Source organism: Carcharhinus amblyrhynchos, chromosome 5 (genome assembly GCF_965287045.1).
Source record: "Carcharhinus amblyrhynchos chromosome 5, sCarAmb.v2.hapA, whole genome shotgun sequence".
Classification (NCBI taxonomy): domain Eukaryota; kingdom Metazoa; phylum Chordata; class Chondrichthyes; order Carcharhiniformes; family Carcharhinidae; genus Carcharhinus; species Carcharhinus amblyrhynchos.
This window is the reverse complement of record NC_137328.1, coordinates 60,754,760-60,774,972: the sequence shown is the minus strand read 5'-3', so window position 1 is coordinate 60,774,972 and position 20,213 is coordinate 60,754,760. Positions and strand designations below refer to the sequence as shown.

General features: G+C 42.1%; 1 protein-coding gene across 4 annotated transcripts in view; it reads left to right on the top strand.

Annotated features, from left to right (window-relative positions):
* Window positions 1-20,213, top strand: part of vps13a (vacuolar protein sorting 13 homolog A) — a 405,759-nt gene that overhangs the window by 177,116 nt on the left and 208,430 nt on the right. For all 4 annotated transcript variants that reach the window (XM_080188886.1, XM_080188884.1, XM_080188883.1 and 1 more), the window contains exon 30: window positions 2,087-2,203. In XM_080188886.1, coding sequence (XP_080045012.1) covers window positions 2,087-2,203 — 117 coding nt within the window. The remainder of the gene's footprint in view (window positions 1-2,086; window positions 2,204-20,213) is intronic.

Here is a 20,213-nt window from a genome sequence, read left to right as displayed (position 1 = left end):
AAAGCTGGTAAGATCATCCCGGGCTTTAGGGTGGGATGAAAAAAGGTGGGTGGAATTGAAAATGAACAGATGGCGACATCAAACAAACAAATGTATTATGCCAATTAACAATGACAAAGGAGGTCATTTGTACTCTTGAAAATTTTAATTAACTAAAATTTCAACTTTCAATATTAATTTCATTCTATTTTGGTTCATTTTGAATTTGATTTTGCATCTGTATCTTACAATTTATTCACTTCTGAAAGCATGTCAAGGGAGAACTAATAGTTCTTGCTTCCCTATACTCTACATTCTTTTGAGTATTCCACCTAGCTTGAGATGGAGAAATTAGATCCACATGTTGATTATGCAGAAACAGCAACTTGTATTTATATAGCATGTTTAATCTAATGAAATACCCCATTCTTAGGAGCAATGTAAAACGAAATATGATAATGAGTTACATAGGGGATAGTCAGATCAAAAGCTTGGTCAAAAGGGTAGGTTTTTATGAAGAAACTTAAAGAAGGAAAACAAGTTGAAGAGATATATAGAACATTACAGCGCAGTACAGGCCCTTTGGCCCTCGATGTTGCGCTGACCAGTGGAACCAATCTAATGACCCTCTAACCTAAACTATTCCAATGTTATCCATATGCCTACCCACTGTCCATTTGAACGCCCTTAAAGCTGGCGAGTTCACAACTGCTGCAGGCAGGGCATTCCACGACCTTACCACCCTCTGAGTAAAGAACCTACCTCTGACATCCATCCTATAATTACCACCCCTTAATTTAGAGGTATGTCCCCTTGTGTTAGCCATCGCCATCCGAGGAAAAAGGCTTTCACTGTCCACCCTATCCAATCCTTTGATCATCTTGTATGCCTCAATCAGGTCACCTCGTAACCTCCTTCTCTCCAATGAAAACAACCTCAAGTCCCTCAGCCTTTCCTCATAAGACCTTCCCACCACACCAGGCAACATCCTGGTAAACCTCCTCTGCACCCTTTCCAATGCCTCCACATCTTTCTTATAATGCGGCGACCAGAACTGGCCGCACCAGAGTTTTGTACAGTTGTAACATGACCTCACGGCTCTGAAATTCAATCCCTCTACCAATAAAAGCTAACACACCGTACGCCCTCTTAACAACCTTATCAACCTGGGTGCCAACTTTCGGGGAGCTATGCACATGTACCCCGAGATCTCTCTGCCCGTCAACACTACTAAGAGTCCTTCCATTAGCCCTATATTCTGTACTCCTGTTACTCTTACCAAAGTGAAACACCTCACACTTTTCCATATTAAACTCCATCTGCCACCTCTCAGCCCAGCTCTGCAGCCTATCTACGTCCCTCTGTAAACTGTAACATCCACCCTCACTGTCTACAACTCCTCCGACTTTGGTGTCGTCAGCAAATTTACTAATCCATCCTTCTACACCCTCATCTAGGTCATTTATAAAAATGACAAACAGCAGTGGCCCCAAAACAGATCCTTGAGGTACACCATTTGTAACTGAACTCCAGGTTGAATATTTCCCATCAACCACCACCCTCTGTATTCTATCAGCTAGCCAATTCCTGATCCAAACTGCTAAATCACCCCCAATCCCATGCATCTGCATTTTCTGCAGTAGCCTACTGTGGGGAACCTTATCAAACACTTTGCTAAAATCCATATACACCACGTCAACTGCCTTACCCGTATCCACCTCTTTGGTCACCTCTTCAAAAAAAACTCTAAGGTTTGTGAGGCACAACCGACCCTTCACAAAACCGTGTTGACTATCCCTAATCAATTTATTTCTCTCTAGATGGTTATAAATCCTATCCCTTAATTCATTCCAAAACGTTGCCCACAACAGAAGTAAGGCTCACTGGTCTATAATTCCCAGGATGGTCTCTACTCCCCTTCTTGAACAGGGGACAACAAGGAAGGGAATTCCAGAGCTTGGGGTTATGCAACTGAAGGCACGGCCACAAAGGGTGGAACAATTATGATTGGTGATTCACAGGAGATTGGAGATATCTCAGAGGAATGCATGTAAAAATGGCTTATATTTAGTCTTAATTGTACAAGTATTCATTTAATTCATTTCAGCTTTGAAAAAATCGAAGTTCGAAGATGTGATAAAGCTTCATGTAGTTGCAGAGCTAGCACTTCTGAAAGTTTTCATCTGTGATCGGAACAACAAAATTGCAGAAGTAAGCATTGAAGGTAAGGAAGTAGTTAAGATACTGTTTGTATTTTTTTTGTCATCTATGAATTAAGTTAGGCTTCTCGACCAGGAGTGCTAAATATGTCTTGCTTAAGATTCTGCTGTAGGTTTTGGGAAATTAATACTCAGCAAAAAGTTTAACAAGATAAAAATTTCTGGAGTCAGTTTAAGGTTGACAACATGGTTCTTTTAGCTCATACCAAGTATGAGACAAATTTTGCAAAGAATATCAAAATCATCATAATGTTGTTTTACAATTAGGGAAAAGAGGTTGGTCAGGAGCTACATGGATCACTGGTCATTGTTATTTGAGATGGGAAAGGAAAATCAGGAAATTACTCTATTATTAAGGATAAGGTGACTAAACATCTTGAAGATGTTAAGCTGGTCAAAGTGAACTAGCATGGATTTGTCAAGGGGAGATCTGACGACCTTGATTGAAATTTTTGGAAGTGATTAACATATTGGATGGGTAATTATCTATGGATGTGATTTATATGGACTTCCAAAACGCATTTAATAAGTACCCTCATGAGAGAGTATTATCTAAAGTTGAAACTCATGGAATTGAAGCCAAATTCTTGACCTGTTTTGGAAATAGACTGAAGAGCAGGAGACATTGTACGGATAATGAACAAATATTCTAACTAGCAGTATGTGGCATTCTGCCGTGATCTATGTTGAGACTTCAAATATTCACTGAATTTATTAACAACTTGGATAAAAACGCATAGCCAGTTTCTGATAACAAAAAGATAGGTGGTAATGTTAGCAATGTAGATGAAAACATGAAATTAGAAGAGATATTGACAGATACTTGAATGAGCAAAACTAACAATGGGATTTCATTGTAAACAAATGTGAGATCATCCACTTTGGAATTAATAAGGATAGAAAAGACTACTTGTAAATGATGAAAAGCAAGAAACAAATTCACAGACTTAGGAGAACTAAACACATCATTAAAATGTCATGTAAAAGTACAGAAATTAATCAAAAGGTTAATAGAATGCTGTTTTTAATATGTGATGATGGATTCTTCCATTTCCTTGGTTGAGCAAGGAAATGATGTTGAACCAAATCTTGATTTCCACATTCGATTGCAAAGATTACATTTAAAGTCATTGTTGGAGGGGTGGGTTAAGGCGCTGGCTTTGTGGCACACTTGTCTTGTAAGGTGCTAACTCTGTTCTTCTCAAATGTTGTGATTTCTTGGTGGACTCTTGTCTATTTGGACCTGTCCAGAGTTGTTTTTTCCCCATGTAGTGAGCTCTGACTTGAATGCTCTGAGATTGGCTTTTAAAATGTCTTTGTATCTCAGTTTGGAAATCCAGTGGTCCAGATTTTTGTGCTTAGCTGACTGTCGAGTATTGCAATACTCCAAGTGCGGCCGCACCAGAGTTTTGTACAGCTGCAATGTGACGTCATGGCTCCGAAACTCAGTCCCTCTACCAATAGAAGCTAACACGCTATATGCCGCCTTAACAACCCTATCAACCTGAGTGCCAACTTTCAAGGATCTATGCACATGGACATGAGATCTCTCTGCTCATCCACACAGCCAAGTATCTTACCATTAGCCCAGTTCTCTGTATTCCTGTTACTCCTTCCAAAGTGAATCACTTCATACTTTTTATTCATTCATGGGATGTGGGTATTACTGGCTAAGTTGGCATTTATTGCCCAGCCCTAGTTGCCCTTCAGAAGGTGATGGTGAGCTGCCGCCTTGAACTGCTGCGCAGAAATCTTCCATACAAACCACGAGGCTGACCCAGAAAAGCTGAGCCCTGATGAACGTGCTCTTGATAGGTATGTGACACCTTGCAAGAATTTTGGGTTAGGGATTTTAACCTACCTCTTGATGTTCCACTTTAGATCTTAAGTAACGAAGATGGGATGCATTTGGTTGCTTTATGTGATGCCACTAGATTTTCCATGTCGCACAACCATAGAGTGAGAACCACTGCCTAGTACACTTTGGATTTTGTTTTGCGACAATCTGCGTGTTGTCTCCAAAGACTGTGGGTGATCCAGTTGAATGCTAAGCTTGAATTTGCCCAATGATGGGAGTTTTCCTCATCCAACACATTGTTGTTGGAGAGAATACTCTCAAAGTAGCAGAACCTCTAGATTGAGTTGAGGGGTATATTTTTGATTGTGACTGAGGTCTTGGAGTTTGTGGACATGGGCAGGTTAGTATATAATTTGTCTCTTTCAGACTTGTTGTAAAGCCTCAGTGTTCTGAGACTTGGGCAAAGTGGTCAACAAACAGCTAGATATCCTCCACAGTATAATAAATAAGAACATAAAACATTACAGCGCAGTACAGACAATTTGGCCCTCGATGTTGCACCAACCTGTGAAACCAATCTAAAGCCCATCTAATTTACACTATTCCAAAATCATCCATATGTTAATCCAATGACCATTTAAATGCCCTTAATGTTGGTGAGTCCACTACTGTTGCAGGCAGGGCATTCCACACCCTTACTACTATGAGTAAAAAACTACCTCTGACACCTGTCCTATATCTATCACCCCTCAATTTAAAGCTATGTCCCCTCATGCTAGCCACATCCATCTGAGGAAAAAGGTTCTCACTGTCCACCCTATCTAATCCTCTTATCATCATATATGCCTTTATTAAGTCACCTCTTAACCTTCTTTAACAAAAACAGCCTCAAGTCCCTCAGCCTTTCCTCATAAGATCTTCCCACCATAATCAGGCAACATCCTGGTAAATCTTCTCTGCACCCTTTCCAATGCTTCCTCGTCCTTCCTATAATGCGGCAACCAAAACTGTGCACAATACTCGAAGTGCAGCCGCACCAGAGTTTTGTACAGTTGCAACATGACCTCGTAGCTCCGAAACTCAGTCCCTCTGCCAATAAAGGCTAACGCACCATACACCTTCTTAACAACCCTATCACTTGAGTGCCAACTTTCAAGGATCTATGCACATGGACATGAGATCTCTCTGGTCATCCACACTGCCAAGTATCTTACCATTAGCCCAGTACTCTGTATTCCTGTTACTCCTTCTAAAGTGAAACGCTGCACACTTTTCCACATTAAACTCCATTTGCCACCTCTCAGCCCGGCTCTGCAGCTTATCCATGACCCTCTGTAACCTGCAACATCCTTCTGCACTGTCCACAACTCCACCGACTTTAGTGTCATCCTTAAATTTACTAATCCACCCTTCTGCGCCCTCATCCAGGTCATTTATAAAAATGCCAAGCAGCAATGGCCCCAAAACAGATCATTGTGGTATACCACTAGTAACTGAACTCCAGGATGAACATTTCCCATCAACCACCACCCTCTGTTTTCTTACAGCTAGTCAATTTCTTACCCAAACCGCTAAATCACCTCAATCGTATGCCTCCATCTTCTGCAATAGCTTACCGTGGGGAACCTTATCAAACGCTTTACTGAAATCCATACACACTACATCAACTGCTTTACCCTTATCCACCTTTTTGGCCTTTGAGAAGGTGACCAAAAAGTCAGAAGTCAATAAGGTTCATGAGACACGACCTACCCTTCACAAAACCGTGTTGACTATCCCTAATCAAATTATTCCTTTCTACATGATTATAAATCCTATCTCTTCTAATCCTTTCCAAAGCGTTGCCCACAACAGTAGTAAGGCTCACTGGTCTGTAATTACCAGGGTTGTCTCTACTCCTCTTCTTGAACCAAAGGGCAACATTTACTGTTCTCCATTCTTCTGGCACTATTCCTGTAGACAATGATGATATAAAGATCAAAGCCAAAGGCTTTGCAATCTCCTCCCTAGCATCCCAGAGAATCCTGGGATAAATCCCATCCAGCCCAGGGGACTTATCTATTTTCATACTTTCCAGAATTGCTAACACATCCTCCTTATGAACCTCAATCCCGTCTAGTCTAATAGAATGTACAATGTACAATGAGAGCACAGTCCTCAATAAACAAATCACTTTGATGCTTGTGTAAGGCATGAACCATTATAGATTGAAGAGGTTGACCTCAGCCCTGAACTAAATATGTTCCTTTGAGGGTATACAAGAGCTTAGCCGGAAAGTATATAGCAGATAGAACTGAAGCTATTATGCTGCGTTGCTTGATACCATTGATGAAGGGATGGGCGTCGGCTGAGGCCTGATGAGGTTCAGCATCATGAAGGGAGGTGGTTTCTCAGTGATATTTTTGCTGGACAAGTAATCCAGAGACCCAAGGGCAAGTACCTTAGAAAACCAAGTTCAAATCCTATCTCGACAGTTGGTGGAATTTAAATTTGGTTTTAAAAAGTTTTTGAATTAAAAGTCTAATAATGACCTAGAAACCATTGTTTCTTTTTGTTTTTAAAAAACAACCCAGCTGTTCATTAATGTATTTTAGGAAAGGAAATCTGCTGTCCTTGCCTGCTCTAGCTTACATGTGACTCCATACCCAGAATCTATCAAAGCGCTAAAGATTTCAAAGAAATTAAATTTGACAGACCACCTGGTATAACCTGGGCATGGAAACAACAATAGCAATGAGAGGACTGTGCTCTCATTATACACACTGTGGAGGATACCCAACTGCTTGTTGACCACTTTGCCCAAGTGTCAGAGCACTGAGGCCTTACAACAAGTCTGAAAGAGACATATTACATACTAATCTGCCCATGCCACAAATTCCAAGATCTCTAATGACTCTGTATAGTTCTCTTTCCTAATATTTGGAAACTAGTGCCAAGATTGGGAGAGCTAGCCTACAGACTAGTTGAGCAACAGCCTGATGTAGATACTACAATATTCCAGGCATCACCATCACTATCACTGGGTTGTCTTGTCTCATCAGCAGGTTTGTCCCCCCCAAAGCTGGCAACACAGTGGTATATAGTTGGGAGAGATTTGCACTGGGGAGTCCTCATCATTGACTCTGGTTCCCATGAAGTCTTATGGCATCAGATCAAATGTCCTGCTGATTACCATGTATAATGTCCCCCTCAGCTGATTAATCAGTATGTTCCAATATTGAAAATGACCTGGAAGAAGTACTGAGATGGCAAGGGCGCAGAATGTACTCTGGATGAGAGAACTTCACTAGTGACTAGCAGGTTGAGTCCTAAAGAGCATAGCTACTACATTGGGTCCGTGGCAGGTTGTGAATAAACCAACAAGAGGGAAAAGCATATATGACCTCATCCTCACCGACCTACAGATGTATCTGTCCATAACAGTATCAGTAGAAGTGACCATTGTAGGGTCTTTGAGGACAAAGGCCTGTATTCACACTGAGGATACCATCCATCATGTTGTGTGGCTCTACCATCAATTTGTGTGACACTACTGGGATATGAACTGTTCTTTTTCAGCCTTTCTGCATTATGTGCTGCCACACATTTTCATGTTGCTCTATTAACCACAAACTGTTTCTCTCTCATGTTTGCTGTTCCCAGGCTCACTAATGCGATGCAGTTTTGCCAACAACAGCAAGCGCAGAAGAGAAACAGCCTTTGATTAGAGGAGCAGCTCCTTAGATATTGTCTTTCCTGGACTTTGTGGTCTTCTTGGTTGCCCCCATGATTGAATTTTGTCTGACTTTCTGGGGGCTTTTGATGGTATCTTTTTCTGCAGCTCTTCCATATATTTTGACTGGTTGTGGCATTGTTTAACCAGAAGCCAGTGTAGTTCAGTGAGCACAGAGGTGATAGGTAAACAGGATATGATCAGCAGGATTTTGGATGACCTCAGTTTTATTGAAAGTAGAAGGTGGGAAGCCACCTGGGAGTGCATGTGAATAATCAAATCTAAAGGAAACACAAATGTGAATGAGGGTTTCAGCAGCTGATGCAGGAGTTGGCTCAAACAATGTACAGAGATGGAAATGCCATGACCTTGGTGACGGTGCAGATCTATGATTGGAAACTCATCCTGGGGTTTGTATAGTCTATCTAAGTTAGCCTCAGCGAGGAATGAAAACGGTGGCTAGGGAACAATTTGTGAAGGGGACCGAAATCGATGGCTTCAGTCTTCCCAATTGAATAGGAGGAAATTTCTGCTCATCCAGAACTGGAGATTGAATAAGTAGAGATAGCAGAGAGGGTGGGGAAATCTTATGGAGATATGAGGAGGGTCTTCCCTGTTGGCTAGAGAGCTGATGAAAGATTTGTGTTGCTTCCTCTGGGCAGACTCTAATATTAATTGCCTCTTAGGTCCTTAAGTGACCACTGGCAGGCCTTCCCTGGGATCAAAGACCCTGGGAGCAGAAACCCTACCCCCAAGCGCTCCTGTCCAATCAGCAGCTAGCATCTCTTTTGCTTACGAACATCACAATGGAAGCTGATGGATATTGCCAGACCAACAGCCACCAGTAAGAGAGTATCCTCCACCCTGGAAGCCCTGGATGAACCTGTGTCTGGGGTCACCATTGCAGATGTCAGAGCAGCTTTCTTGAAGGTCAGCCCACGGAAAGCGACTAGCCTGGATAGGATACCCGGATGTGCACTCAGATCCTGTGCGGGTCAGCTGGTGGAGGTATTCACAGAAATCTTCAACCTCTCTTTTTACAACAATCTGAGGACCCTATTTGCTTCAAGAAGATGACCATCATCCCGGTACCTAAGAAAAACCAAGCAGCTTGCTTTAATGACCATAGGCCGGTGGCTCTGACATCCATCGTTATGAAGTCATGACATGAATCAATTCCAGCTTCCCGGACTACCTGGATCCACTACAGTTTGCCTACAGCCACAACAGGTCCACAGCAGACATCATTTCCCTGGCTCCTCATTCAAGCGTGGAACACCTAGATAACAAAGGACACGAATAGTTTGCCGGATATTAAAGATAGAAGGTTGGTAGGAGATGAGGGCCTAAATGCGATTACTGTCACTAGAGAGGTAGTGCTTGATAGACTAATGGGACTGAAGGTGAACAAGTCCCCAGGACTGGATGGAATTCATCCCAGGGTTCTGAAAGAAATGGCAGAGGTGATAGTGGATGCCTTAGTAATTATTTATCAAAATTTGCTGGACTCCGGGGAAATGCCGGAAGATTGGAAAACGGCTAATGTTACGCCACTGTTTAAAAAAGGTAGCAGACAAAAGGCAGGGAATTATAGGCCGGTTAGTTTAACATCTGTAGTTGGAAAAATGCTAGAATCCATCATCAAAGAAGAAATAGTGAGGCACCTAGAAAAGAATGGTTTGATCGAGCAGACGCAGCATGGATTCATTAAGGGGAAGTCGCGTTTGACAAATTTTATTGCATTTCTACGAGGATGTGACTAGTGCGGTAGACAGAGGGGAACCGGTGGATGTGTTTTTAGATTTCCAAAAGGCGTTTGATAAGGTGCCTCATAAAAGGTTGCTACAGAAGGTTAGGGTGCAGAGTTGGGGGTAAGGTGTTAGCGTGGATAGGGGATTGACTGTCTAGTAGGAAGCAGAGAGTTGGTATCAATGAGTGCTATTCTGGTTGGTGGTTGGTGACTAGTGGAGTGCCGCAGGGATCGGTGCTGGGGCCTCAACTATTTACCATTTATATAGATGATCTGGAGGAGGGGGCTGTGTAGGGTGACGAAATTTGCTGATGACACGAAGATGAGTGGAAAAGCAAATTGCGTGGAGGGTGTGGAAAGTCTGCAGAGGGATCTGGATAGGCTGAGTGAGTGGGCGAGGACCTGGCAGATGGAGTATAATGTTAGCAAGTGTGAGGTTATCCACTTTGGCAGAAATAATAGTAGGAAGGATTATTATTTAAAAGGCGAAAAGCTGCAGCATGCTACGGTGCAGAGGGACCTGGGGGTCCTTGTGCACGAGTTGCAAAAACCCAGACTGCAGGTGCAGCAGGTGATGTTAGTAAATGTGACAAAAGATACTGCATTAAATATTTAAATGCCAAAATGCTGGGGCACTTTGTTGATTTGATATACATTGTCCAGAATCTGTTTTTTATCATCACCAATGTTTCTACCCACTTGAAGTCTAATTCCTCCCATTTGAAATAGCCTATAAGTATTTGAATTCACTACAAATCATCAGAAAATGCTATTATTACTTGATTCTTCTTATCAACAAATTTCAGAAGTTAGTGACAGACGAGGAATGGTGATCTGGCAGGTGCGAGGTTCCTTTTCTTCTTCCTAGATTGGGCAGAGCAGTATTGTGCCTAAAAAGATTTGTACTGTCACTGTGGGAGAATACGAATTTCATATCTGCCCTGATCTCTGGGGCCATGTGTGCAGCGTTCTGATTGAAGACTCCTAGTAGCATCTTCAATCTATCCCCGTTGACACTTCCCTTTTGCCACAGGTTGATTGTTGCTGAAAAACCTACACACTGAGTATGTTTAAGTGGGTGAGGCTTGTGCAGAACCAATGCCATGCTTCTGCCTGAAGCAGTTAATGTTACGTTGGTCCAAAGTGTACCACAAATGTAGCAGCTGAAAGACTGCGGGTTTTAATTTTGGAGCTGTGCCTCTCCAAGATGAAGTGCTAAACAAACTGAAGAGCCTCATCTGCCATTTCTACATCACCACCCGGTCTGTTGGCACTGTCTCTCTTCTACTGCCCTGACAGCTGATGAAGATTTACTCTTTGGCCCATAGATTTGGGTTTAAAATCTGAATTTTCCAATTATAGGTTGCTAAGCGAGGCTGATCAGCCTAACATGCTGAGAGGTTTGTGTTTTTGAGACACCAGTGACTTGCTGCCACAATTTTCTATAAGGATTGAAATATGAAGCTGGGCAATAGGAGATTTATTAGAAGAGGAAATGTGAGCTGCTGACCATATGAGACATGTTGTGAATGAAGAGCAATTCCTCTCTGCACCTTCTCAGTCCTTCCTAGCTCTTTACTCCTTTTATAGCTAGTGGTGAGAATACAAGAGATAGAAGCCATGCAACAGCTGTACAACATTCTGCTTCAATCACAGCTAAAAATACTAAGAAATTCTGGTTCCCACCTCAGGAAAGTTACATTGCCTTGGTAGAACTAAGGGTTAAAATAAGAGGAGCGAAATTGGGTTGTCTTTCCTAGTATCTAGGAAGATGAAGGGTGATTTGACCTAAGATATTAAGGTGGGGGGGATGACATAGAAAGAGGGATGAGGTCCTACAATGCTAATTTAGGGAGTTAGACAGCAGCTTGAAAAGCAGGACGTGAAAGGTTGTAATCTGGGAGATTATATTTGGTGCCACATGCTAGTGTGGAACTGAAGAATGTAGATTGGGGGCAGATGTTTGAGGGCAAATCAACATCTGGCACATGGTAGGCTTTCAAGTGTAAGTTGATAGGAATTCTGAACCAGCACATTCCTGTAAGGCTGAGGATAAGGAAGACAAGTTTGGTTAAGAAGAGATATTAAGAGCCTGGTCAAAGAGAAAGGAAGCATTTGTCAAGGCTAGGAGGCTGGGAACACATGAAGCTAGTGTAGAATACAAGAAAAGTAGAAAGAAACTTAAGCAACGAGTAAGGAGGGCTAAAAGGGGTCACGAAAAGTCATTGGCCAGCAGGATTAAGGAAAATCCCAAGGCTGTTTATACATATATAAAGAGCAAGAGGGTAGCCAGGGAGAAGGTTGGCCCATTCAGGAACAGGGGAGGGAATCTGTGTGGAGCCAGAGGAAATAGGCAAGATATTAAATTACTTTGTGTCAGTATTCACCAAAGAGAAGGACTCCTGAAAGACAACCGCCCCCGCCCCCCCCAAAGAGAGGGACTCAGTGGATGATGAGTCTGGGAAAGGGTGTGTAGATAGTTTGAGTCGTGTTGAGATCAAAAAGGAGGAGATATTGGAGATTTTGAGAAATGATAAAGTAGACAAATCCCCTGGGACCTGATGGGATATATCCCAGAATACTGAGAGAGGCAAGGGAGGAAATTGCTAGGGTCTTGAGAGAAATCTTTGTATCCTTACTAGCTGCAGGGGAGGTCTCAGAATATTGGAGAATAGTCAGTGTTCCTTTGTTTAAGAAGGGCAGCAAGAATAATCCCGGTAACTACCAGTCGGTGAGTCTTATGTCAATGGTAGGGAAATTATTGGAGAGAATTCTTCAAGACAGGATTTACTCGCACTTGGAATTAGATGATAAGCCCCACCCACAAGCTTCTGCAGCATGATTCAGAATTGCTGATTTTTTTTTTCCAGGCAGAGTGTATATGGGGACACCAGAGAACAGGTCTAAAATTCGGATCTGAAACACTCCCAGATTCAGCACTTAAAATCAAAATGGTAAAACCAGGCCCAATGTGTTCAGTTCTGGGTGCCACATTACTAGAAGAATGTGGAGGCTTTGAAGAGGATACAGAAAAGATTTACCAGGATGTTGCGTGGTATGAAGGGCATTAGGTATGAGGAGAGGTTGGTGTAACTTGGTTTGTTCTCATTGGAATGATGGAGGTTGAGGGACGACCTGATAGAAGTCTAAAAATTGAGAGGCATGGACAGAGTTGATTGTCAGAAGCTTTTTCCCAGGGTAGAAGAGTCAATTAAAAGGGGGCATAAGTTTAGAATGCGAGGAGCAAAGTTTAAAGGAGATGTACGAGGCAGATTTTTTTACACAGAGGGTAGTGGGTGCCTGGAACTTGCTCTGGGGGAGGTAGTGGAAGCAGATATGATAGTGACTTTTAAGGGGTGTCTGGACAAATACATGAACAGGATGGGAATATAGGGATATGGTCCCCAGAAGGGTAGGGGTTTTAGTTCAGTCTGGCAGCATGGTCGGTGCAGGCTTAGAGGGCCGAAGGGTCTGTTCCTGTGCTGTAATTTTCTTTGTTCTTTGCCAATGAGTATAGGAATAGTATAGATGATTGCATGAGTGAAGAGAAAAGGGAGAGCTTTAGTTTCCTGGATCACTAGATCTGTTTCTGGGTACAGGTTGGACAGGTTGAACCTGGAATGGGTCCAACATCTTAGTGAAGAGGTTTGTTACTGCTGTTGGGAGGGATTTAAACTAATTTGGCTGGATGATGGGATACGGAGTGGCGGTATAGGATGGGGGTGATGCACAGCCAAATATAGAAGGAAAGCCAAGTCCATCTGGAAGGCAGAGTGAAGCTAGACAGGAGTCAATTACTGCAGTGAGAAGGATAATATCTTAGCAGGCTCCTCAATTAAAGCCATATGGGTAGAACTTAAAAACAAAAAAGGGGCAATCATTTGCTAGAAATGTACTATAGGCCCCCAAATAGTCAATTAGATAGAAGAACTGATATGTAGGCAAATCTCAAGTGTAAAAATAATAGGATAATAATGGTAGGGGAGTTCAACTTCCCCAATATTAATTGAGATGAGATAGTCAAAGGGTGAAATACTTAGAGGGGATGGGAATCTTAAGTTGCATCCAAGTGAATTTTTTGAGCCAACACATGTAAAGCCCTACAAGAGAGCAGGGTGGTACCAGACCTAATTTTAGGGAATGAAACCTGGCAGGTGCTAGATGTGTCAACGGGGGAGCATTTTGGTGATGGGAAACATATAGTAAGATTAAAAGCAATTATGGGAAAGAACAAAGATGGACTGGAAATAAAGGTTCTTAATTGGGGGGGGAGGCTGGTTTTTATATGATAACACAGGATCTGGTCAAAGCGTACTGGGAGCAGCTACTTGCAGGAAAATCCATATTGGAACAGTGGAGTCATTTAAAAAGGAAATAGAATGAGTACAGGGTCAACATGTTCTTGTAAAGGGTGTGATCAGCAAGTCCAGAGAATCTTGGTTGTCAGGAGATATACAGAATTGGATAAGGAAAGAAAGACTTATGGTAGATTTAGGAGATGTCCTCGGGAGCGATAGAAAATGCAACAGGATACTTAAAGAAATTGAGAGCGAAGAGGGAGTATGAAGAAATACTGGTGAGCAAAATGAAGGAACATCTTGATGTGTTTTGTAAGTATGTTAAAGATAGGAGGGTAACCAAGAAAAGAGTTGGGTCCATTAGGAACCAAAGTGGCAATCTTTGTATGGAGCCAGGAAGCACATGAGGTTTCAGTGATTTTTCATTTGTGTTCAATGTGGAGAGGGCTGATGTAGGTATAAAAATCAGGGAGGTGGACTATGGTATAATTTTTAAAAAACGGCATTGGAAGGGAGGTAGTTTTAGAGGACTTAAAGGTGGATAAGTCCCAGGCCCAGATGAGATTTGTTGTGGGAGGCAAGAGAGGATAGTGTAGGGGCTCTGATAATTTTCAAATTCTTTCTACCACAGGAGAGAAGTCAGAGGACTGGAGGACAGCTAATGTGATAACATTATTCAAGAAGGGAAGTAAGGATAAATTGGGTAATTATAGGCCTCTGAGCCAAACAGCAGTAGTAGGAAATTATTGGAAAAAATGTTGCGGGAAAGAATTAATCTCTATTTGGAGATGCAACTGTTAATCAAGGGTAGTCAGCATGGCTTTGTTGGGGTTCGATCGTGTCTCTCAAATTTGATTGAACTTTTCAAGGAGGTGATTAGGTGTGTAGATGAAGGCAGTGCAGCTGATGCAGTCTACATGGACTTCAGCAAAACTTTTGAACAAGGTCTTGCACGGGAGACTGATCAAGAAAGCAAGAGACCATGGAATCCAGGGCAATTTTGAAAATTGGATCCAAAATTGGCTTAGTGGCAGGGTGATGGTCGAATGTTGTTCTTGTGACTGGAAGTTTGTGTCCGGTAGTGTACCGTAAAGAGCAGTGCTGGGTTCTTTGCTGTTTTTGGTGTACATTAATGATCTAGACGTGAAAGTAGGTGGTGTAATCAGTAAGTTCACAGATGACACAAAAATTGATGATATGGTAAATAGCGAGAGAGCCTTAGATTACAGAACAATGTAGACGAGCTGGACAGAACAATGGCACATTGAATTTAACCCTGAAAAATATGAGGTGATGGGAGGACTAACAAGGCAAGGGAATACACAATGAATGGTATAATGCTATGAAGTATGGAGGACCTTACGGTGAATGTCTGTTCGATTCTGGAAGGCAGCTTAACAGATAGATCAGGTAGTTAAGAAGGCATAAGGGATATTTACCTTTATTAGTTGATACAAAGAATATAAGAGCAGGGCGATTATGATGGAGCCATATAAAACACTTGTTAGACCACTTTGTGGAATACTTTGTGCAGTTCTAATCATCACACTATAGAAAGAATGCGATTGCACTAGAGAGGAGATTCACCAGGATGTTGCTTGGGTTAGAGTTTGGCAGTTATGAAAGAGACTGGCTAAACTGAAGCGTTTTTTTCTTAGAACGGAGAAGGCTGAGAGGGGACATGATCGAGGTGTAGCAGTTCGACATGATCTGGAAGTCATCAACCCAGCAGAATCATTGAATCCAACAAATGAGCACCTTGCTGAAATCAAGCAAGCTATGTAACAAAATACAACCCTCCCAAATGCTACAAGAAATATGGATGAAAGGATGGCCTGAGAGAATCAAGTTGCACTTGTGGTCACAGGAGCATGTTGGAATTGAAAGCCCAAGGTGTTACCTTGTACAAAGGAAATAGTTATCATCCTTAAGGAGATGTGAGGAGAGATGCTGAAGCACATCCATATAAACCATCAAGGAATTTAATCGAGTCTGAGAAGGGCAGGTGAAGTGGTACACTGGCCAAACGTGTAATGAAATTAAAGAGCATGTTGGCTGGTGCAGTGTTTCCAAGCTAAACAAACTAGAGAGGCATTGATGACACATGACATCCCAGACAGGCCATGAATAAAGGTGGGAGTAGACTTCTTCACCTATGGCAGAAACTGACTAACTTGTCATCGTAGGCTACTATTCTAAGTACTGGGAGTTACATCAGTTGGCTTCAATGATGACAAGACAAATAATGGAATGCCAGAAAGAATTCCAGATATTGTGATTAGTGACAATGGTTTTCAATTCACAAGTGAAGAATTCAGCCACTTTGAAATGATTTGGAAAATTCAATACTGCATCATCTCCACACTATCCCTATTTGAATTAAAAAGGCTGAAGCACCAGTAACAGGAATCATCAAAATGTTGAGCAAATCTAGATCAAGGGCCACATTCTCTGACTTTGACTTTGACTATGGCTGGGATTCTCCAGTCTTGCTGGAAATTGGGCTGAGAACCAAACTCTCCATTCTCACTGACAGTGGTATCAGGAAATGCAAGATTGGAGAATTCTAGACCAGATGTTTGCAAGGCAATCCTTGAATGGAGAAATAGACCTATTGAAGGCTTGGAATGCAGTTCAACATAAAAGCTAATGTCATGCTGCATACTCTTCCAACAGTAAAAACGCTGATGTAAGCAGAAGCAATAGATGTGAATGGAAAAATCAGCAGCTAAATTTAATTTTGACAAGACTGCCAAACTATTTCCAGAAGTCAGCACTGTAGAGCCAATCAGAGTACAAACCTTGAATGTTCTCAACAGTAGTCAACCCATGTGGCAAATTGGGATATGGGGACGTGCATAGAAAGGTTAAGACTTCAATTGTACAGGGTGGAAGTGAACGACCAAATATATCACTGCAATTGTCTATGTTCCCACCACTTAATTAGCCTGTTGTTACTAGTTTATTCATCCCCTTTTTTTGAACATAGTATGAACATCTGCAATCTTCCAATCCTCTGGAATCACTCCATTATTCATGGGGATTTGAAAGATTGCAGTCGGAGGTTTTGTTGTCTCCATCTTAACTTTCCTTCAACTAGGTGGTTTGTTCAATACCTCGTTTACATCTATTTTTATCCATCCAGTATATATCTCTGCGTCTCTCTACTCCTGTACTCAGGATTTTTTTTTGTGAAGAAAGATGTAGGCTGGGCAAGAGGTGGACCAGGAAAAGATCCGTTGACCTCAGGCAGGTTTTTACAGTTTCAGGACTAGCAAGGCCATAAAATTCTGTTAATAGGGTACTAATTTAATGCTTTGATCTAGCACTTTCATGCCACAGAATGATTCACTTTTTTTTGTGTCCCCTAATCTGCCCCATCATTCCTTTAACGCTTTTTAAAACTTTTTGTTTTGGGGATAATATTTTGGAACATAATAGGGAAGGTGTCTTAGGATGAGCTGAATGGGTGGAGAACCCTGAAAGTTGAAAAATTGTGTTTTAACTGACTATACAAGGAGCAGAGTCTTGAGATCTGAGAAGCCCTGATGGTTGGATGTTTTGAATGCTAGGGTAAGCACTTATGAAATGCAAGAACAATAGACTGGAAAGGGAAGTTGTGTCCTTGAAGCTTTGGGAGTGATGAGTTACGGTCACTTTGGTTTTAGATACCCATTACTCTTAATAACTTACTGGATTTGCATATTTGTTGCGCAGAAAATTTAGCGGAGAAATCTCTCCCCCCAGCAGTGGAACAGTGAAAACTATGGAACCTTCTTCCTTCTGGTAGCAAATTGTTCTTTTGAGGTTTTAATTTTTTGTAATTTAAAATATTTATCTCACCTTTCTGCTTGATTTTCTCTCCCAATCCTTCGTTCTCTCTTTTGCTTTTTCTTTCTCTTTCTCTTTTCCCCTTTTTTTTTATTTTGTAGTCACTTCAATGTTACCCATGTTTTTCAGCCATTTAATTCTCGGTTTGTAAATCACCTTGTTTACTGAAGTAGACTGTTGGCATCTGTGATCTTAGTGAACATTGGGACTGTTTCCCTTTACATAATGTTAACTAATTGCACATCCTCACATGTTATGATGCAAAAGGTTTGTATTCTGAAGGTTCTAGCATGAGGGCTACAAATTGTACATGCCATGGGAAGTTGTATTCAAGTAGTGCTTCCTATGCTTCTTTAATCTTGTACTTGAATGTCACATAGATTGTGTGCTCAACTCTTGCAATGAGACTTGAACCTTCAATCTTTTGATTCAGCATCCAGCTCTACTGGCACTGAATAAAGATACATAGAGTTAAAACATGGATGAGAATGAACTTGACTAATTTTGAAAATGAGTTTAAAATTTGCAACAAGTATTATGCCATGTATTCATTAGAATGATCAATGGCGGAGGTTATAGTGGATGCATTGGTGGTTATTTTCCAGACGTCGCTGGATTCCGGGGAAGTGCCGGAAGATTGGAAAACGGCTAATGTTACGCCGTTGTTTAAGAAGGGTGCCAGGCAAAAGGCAGGGAATTATAGGCTGGTTAGTTTAACGTCTGTGGTAGGTAAAATGTTAGAATCCGTCATTAAGGAGGAAATTGCGAGGCATCTTGAAGGCAATTGCTTGATAGAGCAGACGCAGCACGGTTTCATTAAAGGGAAGTCGTGTCTGACAAATTTACTGGAGTTCTATGAGGATGTGTCTAGGGCGGTCGATAGAGGAGAGCCGGTGGATGTGGTCTTTCTGGATTTTCAGAAGGCGTTTGACAAAGTACCTCATAAGAGGTTATTGCAGAAGGTCAGGGGACTTGGAGTTGGGGGTAGGGTGTTAGCGTGGATAGAGGATTGGTTGTCAAATAGGAGGCAGAGAGTGGGGGTCAACGGGTGCTATTCGGATTGGCGGATGGTGACTAGTGGAGTGCCCCAGGGGTCGGTGCTGGGGCCTCAGCTTTTTACCATTTATATAGATGATCTGGAGGAGGGAACCGAGTGTAGGGTGTCGAAATTTGCGGATGACACCAAGATTGGGGGAACGGCAAATTGTGCGGAGGGTGTGGAGAGTCTGCAGAAGGATCTAGATAGGCTGGGCGAATGGGCCAGGAAATGGCAAATGGAATTTAATGTTGGCAAGTGTGAGGTGGTCCACTTTGGTAGGAAGAATGGTAGGAAGGACTATTACTTACGGGGCGAAAAACTGCAGCAGGCGACGGTGCAGAGGGACCTCGGGGTCCTTGTGCATGAGTCGCAAAAACCCAGCTTGCAGGTGCAGCAGGTGGTCAGGAAGGCGAATGGGATGCTGGCCTTCATCGCGAAGGGGATTGAATATAAAAGTAGGGAGGTCTTGCTGCAGCTGTATAGGGCATTGGTGAGGCCGCAGCTGGAGTACTGTGTGCAGTTTTGGGCGCCGCACCTGCGCAAAGATATTTTGGCCTTGGAGGGAGTGCAGAGGAGGTTTACTAGGCTGATACCGGAGTTGAGGGGGTTGAACTATGAGGAGAGGCTGAATAAACTAGGCTTGTACTCATTGGAGTTTAGAAGAATGAGGGGAGATCTCATTGAGACGTATAAGATGATGAATGGGATGGATAGGATAGAGGTGGAGAGACTCTTCCCACTGAAAAAAGACAGTAGGACTAGGGGGCACAGCGTCAAGATAAAGGGGGGGCGTTTTAGAACGGAGTTGAGGAGGAACTTCTTCACTCAAAGGGTGGTGAGTCTCTGGAATTCTCTACCCATTGAAGTGGTGGAGGCTGCCTCGCTAAATATTTTCAAGAAGCGGGTTGATGGGTTTTTGATAAGAGAGGGGATTAAGGGTTATGGGGAGAGGGCCGGAAAGTGGAACTGAGCCATGACAGATCAGCCATGATCTTATTGAATGGCGGGGCAGGCTCGAAGGGCCAGATGGCCTACTCCTGCTCCTATTTCTTATGTTCTTATGTCTTTAATATTGTATGACAATGGTTGAGAAAGAGAGCAGGGATTCTTCCGAGTATCATATTTCCTGCAGCCATCTCAAACCAACTACAGATAGCTCTTTCTTCACAAGCATGCCTGGCAACTACTTTTTACAAGCAATATCCCACCTATTGCTTCACTTCAAAGTATCTAGTTATATGGGAAATTCATTGAGACAATTACACGTGCTTTTAGATATAATTTTCAATGTTAAAGTATTCAAATTGTTCTATGTTAAAAACATCATATAATATTTTCTGTCAGAGTTTTTTTAGAGTTTAGAGCTTTAGTCACAGGAAGATAAAATTAAGTCAATTCAGGGAACAAAGACTTCAAGCATAAATAAACACAAATAAAAGCAAAATACTGTGGATGCTGGAAATATGAAAATAAAAACAGAAAATGCTGGAAAACATTTAGCAGCTCTGACAACATCTGTGGAGGGAGAAACAGTTAACGTTTCAACTCTGACTCTTCAAAGCTGAAGAAGTCTCCGGACTCAAACCG